The 9488-nt window shown below is 37.3% G+C and overlaps 1 protein-coding gene across 1 annotated transcript in view; it reads right to left on the bottom strand.

Moving 5' to 3' along the window:
- The window catches only part of CDH2 (cadherin 2, type 1, N-cadherin (neuronal)), a 50290-nt gene that overhangs the window by 2212 nt on the left and 38590 nt on the right, over positions 1-9488 (bottom strand). Inside the window, exon 14 of the mRNA XM_010289497.1 lies at positions 6465-6629. Within this exon, the coding sequence (XP_010287799.1) occupies positions 6465-6629 (165 nt within the window). The remainder of the gene's footprint in view (positions 1-6464; positions 6630-9488) is intronic.

Genomic DNA, 9488 nt, shown 5'->3' with positions numbered 1-9488 from the left:
GGGAAAGAACCACACTTATTCCAGACAAAAGTCTCTTCCCTGCCTGTTTTCTTACACAGGTCCAAATCTAAACAGTGAGTTTAATTTTAGAATAGGAGATGATTGCTCTGTGCTTATCCTGGGAAGAATTACAAGTTGAATATAAAGGGCTGAAGCCTGAAGTTAAAAGCCCTCTTGTATTTTGGATTTTTCAACCTTGCAGTTTCTTCCACAGGATTAGCGATGCTTTTTCAAGATCTTCCACTTTGAATAGGACCTACTCTGGCAGTCACTGACAAGGGATAATGTATCTTCCAGAATTCTATAAGGCTGAGCTAAGATTTTAAATTGCCTACTGTTAATTTTAACCAGTGCTATTTGTGCTGGTTTTATTTTTAATGCTTATTTATTTAAAGAATGGCTTTATTATACTCCTAATTATTTGAAGACTTGAGTGTGCCTCCTTCGAATTATTTAACATATTCTATTTTTAGAAAAGTATGTTTTACTCTCACTTGTGCTTAGTCTACATGTAACATAATGGATATGGATGTTGGTTTTTCTTCTAGAAATATGCATAGAGCTAAACCCATTAATTGAAGCATATGGCACTGATAAGGTAGAAGAGAATCCTGATTCTTCACTGCCTATCTAAAATCATTCAGAAGTGTTAAAAATGTAACTAAAATAATTTTGCAAATCAGTGGTGGAAAGGCCCAGCATATTTATCAAACTAATGACCTCTAATCAAGAACACATTTTGGACTTAAAATGATCGTTTCAAACATCAAGCAGATTATTAATAGCCTGCATTTCAAGCGCAATTTTGAATTATCTGATAAGAATAATTGGTGATGCTTGTTATCTTTCTCTTTGGAGTTTTCCATCCTGATGGCCATAATAAGGACAAAAGATCTGAGATTCTGAAAAGGCAATAGCGAGTGTTGGAAGACGTCCTTTATCCAACTTCAGAGTTGGAAACAGTTTTAAGGTTTTCTCTCAATTTCTGCTACTGAAGCAGAAATGCAACTTTACTTCTTAGGCAGTAACTGGCTTTATAGTGTTTACACCTCCCCTTAAGACTGCCTGGGGTGACAGACACCCATGTTTTTCAAACACAGGTGATAGGGAATGAGAATAAATACCACTTGAACTTAAGGAGTGCTGCGGTATGAATCCCAAGTATCCGTGTGTAAAAGTCATTTAGAAAGCAGTCTTGGAGAAGAAATTTCCCTGCAGTTCAGCCTAGTAACAGCCAGCCAACCATGAGATACTGATTTATTAAAAATCAGCGAACAAGCCATTTTCCTACATCACTGCAGAAATTCTGATACCTATTCAGTCACCCACGGCAAGATGGCAGGCAGCCTCTTTCCACCTTCTTCTCCAAAGGGAAAGTTGCATTTTTTGCAATTTGCTGCTGGTATCATGATAGCATTTAAAAAGAAAACTGGTTTTGAGCTACTGACTTACAAGATAGCATCTCACTAACAAATTCACTGTTCCAAAGGTTCTGCTTACTGTGTAATCCATTTAATTCAGAGAACGTAGCTACAGGCCATATTATGGAGGTATTGACTCAACTGCACAGCCCAAGTTACACTGACATTTGCACCTATCTTCTGGTTAAAAATTCCTCAGATTCATAGTATAATGACTGAACTTAGACTCTAACTCTTCAAACAACAACCAAGTTTTCCACTGTATTTGTGTGTCAAGTTACATACTAAAATGACAAAGAAATACTGTAGTTTTTTCACTTTCCCTCTGCTAAGCATATTCTCTGAACCTACCCCAGTGCACTGCTCCACTTTGCTGTTGAGTTCTACAGCATGTCTGAAGCTGGAGTTACCGGATGTCAGCTTTGGCAGTGAAACTGGCTTATGAAGCTCCCTTTGGTTTCAGTATTGCCACCTTTTTTGCTTATTATACCATCCCTTTCCGTGGGTGGTACCTCAACCTGCCATACTGGCACAACTACAAAGGCAAGAAATGGCTGCCAAGAATTGCTTCTGCTGCTTTTGCTGCCATAGTGTTGTCAACTGCTTCTGAAGAGATCTCTTAGTTTTTCCCAGATGCGTTCAAGAATCTCAGCAAAGTTGTTATAATTATTTAGTTTACAGTTTCCTGATGTGAAAACCTGAAGTTTTTACTAGATAGAGAAGCTTACTCAACAACAGAGTTGTGCTGGGGCACATACTTGGGACCAGGTGGTGCTGCTGGGATAGTCAATGAAGCCCCATTTCATTGCATTTGCTATACTACCAGTGCCCAAGAAGCAGTCACCAAAGAACCACGGCAATACAAAGGTCACCTTGAGACCTAGGACAGACTGAGTAGCAATCTCACTTTTTTCCTCTTCCTTTTTCATACGTGTTATGGCAACTTTCATTAAGGAGGATATAAGGGGCAGAAGAGGAGAAACTACAGTGCCTTGACTGAGGAACAATGGTAACCTGAAATTATACTTTCTTTAGCATGTGTAGCATTTTCAATTTGTCTCAAATCGAGGGAAAAGCAAAACCCTCACAATCTTGAACTAACATGAAACATTACAAAATCTAATGCTTTTATTTTCATTAATCCTACTACTTAATCAGATTCATCAGACTTTTGATGAGAAGGAAAGGAAGAACAGAGCACTACAGGGAAAGACAAAAAACTGTAAAACTGCAACCACTTATTTACTTGACAAGGTGAAAGAGAAAACATTGAGGGACCCTATTCTGCTTGGACGTGCACTGTATTGATAACCATTTACTAAGAATGAATTGAGGGTTCTCCATGTCCTCATGGGATGAGACCTTTAGTTTGTAATTTAAATTTAATTTACCTCAGGCTATGTCCTCTATTGATTAGAAATATATTCCTAGCCACAAACTCTCCACCACAATATAATTTGTTTAAGATTTCTAGGGACAGCATAGGTGGTTCGTGAAAACAGGATTAACAAAGCTACTTCAAACAGGCCTAATTTATACTGTCCTGCAAATCCTGACTATTCTAAGTGTTAATTATGCTCCACACTCTGCAGGTTATGTTTTAAAAGGCTCAAAATGGAAAACTATGTCTACAGAGGATTCTTAATAACACATGACTTATTCCACTGACTTGTTTGTACAGTGGACTGGAAGAAAAAGTTTTTTCCCTTCCCTCCTTAAATTAGAGATTCATCTATCCATTGAAACAGACAAAACAAGAAAGTCCCCAAGGTCATTTAGCTTATGCCTGCACAATATATTTTGATTGTAAGGCACCTCTGGAACCTTCTTATTTTAGAAAGTTCATAGCTCTGTACACATTATCTTAACTTCGTAAGTGTTATAAAAATATTTGAAGTTTTTATCATACTTGTAACTTGTTTTTCAACTGAAGTCATTCGAACACTACAAAATACTCATACTTATGTACGTCTCATTGAGTTAAGTAGATGACAGCTAGAAACTAATATATGAGAAGAAACAGGAGTACTGCCAAAAGGAAAGAAACACAATGACCAACTTGGTCTTTTTTACTTTTTGTTTCTATAGCTCTGTAATAAAAGAAGGAAGGAAAAAAAAATCCCATGCTTGCTCAGCGATGGTAGCTAAATCCTCCAATATCTGAAATCAATGACCTATAGTTCTTTTTTGTCAAAGGTTTGAGTAATTCAGAGGCTAATGTGAACAATGCTGGCTGTGTGTCTGAGGTGCTGGTGAGCTTTCAACAGACTAAATTAATTCCCGCTCATGTGGGACCCCAACGGATCATGCTGATCAGCGTCTCTGGGAATAGGGCCAAGTCCTCCAAAAGACCAGACTGATCTCCAAAAGCGTTGCATATTTTCAAACCAATGGGCTAATGCAGACTTTGCTGCCGAGGTACTGACAAGTCAAAGGCAGCCTCTCCCTGCTCAGCAAGCGACTGGGCTAGTTTTGCAGGTGGTTTGGGTTAGGGCTGCCCAAGGGAAAAGTTACGGTACGACTTGTAGTTACAGTGGAATAAAGTGCTTTGCCTAATGATGTTGAAGCTGGACACAAAGAGATAGGAATTTTGTCCTTTCTTATCTTGCTATGTTGTTTTCACAGCTCAGCGTATCTTCTGTATGAACTGCCCTAAGAAATGTCTGGTATGGGTTTTACCCGAGATGTTTCTTCCATTTACTCCAAGTAAAACTGAGAGGAACTTAGCAATTTGTTTGGGTATAATCTTGCCAGGACTGCAGGTGGAATACTCTGAAGAGAGTCTGAAAATCTGTGCAGCCTGAATGTTTATGCTCTAGATGCTGTTGATTTGGAAGTTTAACTGTAACAGTGAATACTACTGTGAAAGACACTTTTTGGTCGTCCCCCCCCAATAGACTTTTTAGAATCAAATTTGCCATGCAAGATAAAACACAAATTAAGATGAAACTGTTTTGGAGAAATAAAATCTCCATTTTGCTCAGACTTCTGGCAAAACAGACAGACCATGAACAACCTTTGGGTGGCTACTGTCTGATCAGAGAAGGTTAAGTGGAATGCCCTGTAATAAAATGATACACTGCTGTAAAACCCTAAGAAAGAAGTATCTTATGAAAAAAAGAAGCTAAATACATGATGCTCGAAACATAGAAACTACCTCATGTAGTTCCTTTCAATCAGAGGATATAATTAATTCTGAGCTAATGTGCAGACAAGAAAATTGCCATGTTTTCTTTAATTTCTTATGTATTTCCAAGGTTAATTTTATTTCAGCATCAATGACGTTATTGACATTATTCTACTGTGTAAGAATAGCTGGCAGAAGCTTTCTCTTTTGGTGGATGGCAAGGGGAAGCATAAAGGGAAATATTGATCTGATAGAATAGATGGCAGTAAGAAAATGACTCCATGCTCATCCGTACTGCGATATAAATATATTGGGTTAAATCAAGGCAGCACGTATTGTTTCTAGAGCTCCATGTATACACATCGATGCTATAAACTTCAAGAGTGATAATATACTGAAAATACTGTATTGCAATAACAGCTTGCTAAGTAATTTAAAAATTGTAGGAGGCCGGACAAACCCTGGCCCCTTTCTTTCCAGGAGAATCACACTCATTTCTTGTTTTGGCTCTGTAAGAGTTTGATAGCTGCTTTGAGGACAAGAAAAACCAGGATCATGGGTTCTTCCTGACAGCCTGCCAGGTGGGTAGTGACTGGTCACAGCTGTGTGAGAATAGGATGGGAAACTCTGATTGTCTAGAAGATGATAAGGCAGCACAAGGAAAATTTTGTGTGCACACCACCTTGGCCAACAACGTGGGCCTTTTATTGTCCCATGTCTCCACTATTTTCCAGAAACTGATTATAACTGTAATACTTAGAAATGCAAGGCACTCCAAAATCCTCCTTGTTGAGACATCTCTTTCTAATACAGCTCTTCCCCAAACCTGAAGTCTTTAGAAATCCAATGTCTTATTGAGAATATTTGTGTGTTTCCTGCTAGTCATCTCCCTGTAAGTTTTCTTACAATTGTATTGCTGTATATCTTAAAAGGAGCAAACTCAATTTTCTGCAGCTTGCTAACACAAAAGACTTCAGTATATTAGCCTGACTTTTCTTTAAAGCAAACAATAATAAACACATCTGCAAAAACCATTCTGCAATACTTGTCCAGCTCTAATTGCCAAGGAAAACATGAGAAAATTAAGAGAAAATAATTAACTACTGCTATTCATCTACAGAATATAGCTCATTTTTAAGTAGTAAATTTTAGGTTAATATTTGTTTTCCTATAAACAGAAAGCATAAGAAACACATTCTATCTTAAGTTCTACAAAACCAATGATTTAAGACTGACCAGTGATGAAATAACGAAAAAAATATTTGTTGGAGCATTTCTTCCAAAACTGTGAGTAATCTGGTACAGTCTGAATCCTACTTACATTTATCTTTATTAGACTGAAGAATCAAAGACCATGCAAAGACTTTTAAAGCTCTATGACAAGACAAGTATTAAAAGCACTTACATAACATTTAATTTAGCTGCCCTGCTCACTAATCGTATTTGATGGAATTCTTTTGGTCTTATTGAAGGTACTGAACTTACACTATTATCTGGATTCAAAGGGTAATGTATGAGGAAAATGAAAACGAACTTCTTCCATTATTAAATTACTGTGAATTAATAAATTAATTTAGGCTAAACTATAATTTTGTTAGTCTATTTATTACTTGGAACCCACAGAATAATCCCGCTTGGAGATACTGTGGTTGCAGCTGATAATGTATTATGAATGTAATTAGTACAAAAATACAGAAGTTAATTGATGTATCTTCCCTTTCTGTTTGAATGAGTTAATTAAATTTGTCTGCACTTTAAAAGAACATATTTACTTCTATCTAGCAAGACAATTTTAATTGTCTAAGTAAGTTTAAAAAAGTTATTATGTTCAAACATCACAGTTACTCATGCAGAGTACAATTAACAAAACATAAAAGCTTATCAGATCTTAGGAGGAAACTTTTTCTCTCCTTTACCTCATTAATGAAGTCCCCAATGTCCCCAGGATGAGGAGCAGCTGATCTGACTGGATACTGAGGTTCTGCATGGATTGGCCTTTCATCAAGACGTCTGATTCCAACAGGTTTGATGGCATCTGGTTCCACAGTGTCAGGCTGCTGGAGCTGGCTCAAGTCATAATCCTGCAAAATATGAAACAAAGACAGTATGTTAAGAGAATTTCACACAATATCTGTCAGAGGGAAACATGAGGAGGAAAAAACGGAAAATGCAAAGTGTCACTTCACCAGAAATTCTATTTTCAGAATTGTAATGCTTACTGAGAATAAGTCAATAATAAGTCAATTGTTATTTGCATACCAACAGGATGTTATTTGATTTATACTCCCTGAATCTACTGTTTTGATTCTATTCCATCAGATTTGTAGAGCTTCTCATAAGTTTTCCGTTGAGAAGCAAGGATTTGAGTAGTACTATTAAGAGACTAAACACTTTGCCTAGTAATGATGATTTACTGCATAGAGTAAAGACGCAAAATCCAACTCTTATTTTTCTAAGCAAATAATGCCAGGCATTCACATTCTGAGAAAGATGCAAGCGCACTACTTTGCAGCATTTTATAACACCTTCAAAGAATGAATTTAAGACTCCTTGCTGATTTCATGTGGCTTCCATAATATGAAAGCCAAAGGGGGAAAAATGTCATAAGAAGTACAAAGCTCCTCAGATTTCGCCTTAATTCTAAGCACTCTCTAAAGATTACTCGTGGATCTGTTCATTAAGTACTTGATGCCGCAGTTTCAAACTCTGGCAGGCTGATGAAGCTAGCATAGCACTATGAATTCCAATAAGCAATATGTAAGTATATAAAACTTATAATTAGATGAATGTTTATGCATTTAAGATAGATATGCCTGAACACTATTTGCACAGTGCGAGGCATTTCAGCATCGTCATTAACCTCACTGTTGTCATGTCTAAAAAGTAGTCATGCTCTAGGGTGCCTTTGCACAAGGCACTGGTAAAAAGGCAGAATAATGCACTGGTCTTAAAAGCTTAAACTAAAGCCATTAATGAACTACCAGTAGACTGGGGCTCATGCCAACTCCACAGTATGCCAGATACCCTGGCCCACAAATAATCCAAGTAGTTGAGGGGCATCCTTAAATAAGCTCCTTTACCATCAGTCTTTATTTTTCAACAGTTACTTACAAACTCAATTTGCTGGAAACTGTCTGTTCAGACAATTATATTTTCATTGGTTCCTAACTGGCTCCTAAAGGAAGGAATGCAAGCATTGACTTCTGCTGTCACCTCACAGGACGTAGGTCCTTTTTGAGACTATTACCTACTGTGACCCCAAAACCAGCCTTTTAAACAGGAGGAGAGGTCTGTTGACAGCAGTGAAGGTAGTTTGTTGTGAGAACTCTAACTGACTACCAAATCCACTACACCTTCCAATTTGTTACTCAGATCCTCAGTTGACTGCACACAAATATATAGTCAAAAAAGGTGGAACAGCTCCACTGAGATCTGAGAACGCAGTTTCATGTGCTTTAATTAGATTACAAGTTCCTTGGGGCACAGCTGTAACTTCTACCCTTCAGTTCTTCATGTACCAAACAGAAAAATAAGTGATCTCCATGAAGTGGTATGAATTGAAGAAAAGTAAACAGAAACAAACTTTTTATCCTTTCCCCTTTTATTACATAAAATAAATCAAAATAGTTTAGAGACATGCTATCAGAAAATCCTATCAGAGAAGAACGTACTTTTTAGAATTTATAATTATATAACACGAGTGATTTTCATACCTACACAAAAGATAAAGGTGGAAAACACCAATAGAGGGAAATGAAAAATATTTTTTTTACATATACTAAGCATTTAATTATGGAGGAAGTCAAACAGGCATGGTTAAATAAAAATATATTAAAATCAGGAAAGCCTCTCTGGTCATTTCAGTTTTATAAAATGTTTTTTCTACCCACTCACATATGCATACATTTCTTTCTGATCAATGGTCACACATGCAATATGAATCAAGTCAGTCAGTCTAGTATCTTCACATCTAAGGCCATCCTCTTGTGGGTATGTATAGTTTGAGATATCTCCAGGCTTTACAGCTAAAAAGAGAGCAAAGATTGCCATCCGCAAGGCAACATCAGTGCAGAATGCGTCCTTATGTGGACTCCCACTTCAGTTTTCTTTTCTAGGGTAATTTATAACACTGCCATCTAGCCTTTTATCAGAAGAAATTTATTTTGCAGGTCTATTAGTGTCTGGACAGTAAGAGAAGATCCATTGTGCTTATTACCACAGACTCTCAAATCTCTCGTATCATTAAAATCAATACTAACTGTGCATCAGTCAGGGATGGCACGTCATCCACCATCTCCCCAAACTGGCTTAGTGCAGTACAAACGCAGCATCATGCAATGACTCCAGCTGTTTTAACGTTCTGTCTAAAGTCAACTCTACTCAATTATTGCAAAGTAAAAGTAAGAAAAATGTTTTAAAAAGCCACGGCATAAGCTGTTTAGGGCTGCTGAAATTCCATCTCTTCGCTCAATGCTGCATTCACAGCTAGAAAAATGGGTAAATTTTTCACGTATTACCTAAAGCTCCTGAACAGACTTTAAGGTTAGTCTCAAGCAGAGTTTGTTAAGACAGTTAATTGCAGAAGCGACAGCTAAATGTAAAACTATGACATATCAGAGAGAGATGACAATGTGCTGGGGTACGTTGGGGACAGCCAGCTTGGAGCAACATTCTGGGTCATTATTTTTACTCTTAATTTCAGGGCCACAAGTCAACAACGTTTTGTCTTTGCTCCAGTCTTTTTCCATGTAACCTGTTCATAATTACAATCTGCTGAGGGACTAATGAGGAACAGGATTAGGCCCTCCACTGGGAACATACTTGAACAAAAGTTGTGAGCATCTAATTCACAAGGCTGCCAATTTTTGTCAGAGTTATTTATTTACTTATTTATGCTGTTTAGCCCTAACTCCAGCAATTTTTGAACAAATACCTCTTTC

Source organism: Phaethon lepturus, unplaced genomic scaffold, assembly GCF_000687285.1.
Source record: "Phaethon lepturus isolate BGI_N335 unplaced genomic scaffold, ASM68728v1 scaffold10446, whole genome shotgun sequence".
NCBI lineage: Eukaryota > Metazoa > Chordata > Aves > Phaethontiformes > Phaethontidae > Phaethon > Phaethon lepturus.
The sequence above is the reverse complement of the archived record's forward strand: the minus strand, read 5'-3'. Positions and strand labels throughout refer to the sequence as shown.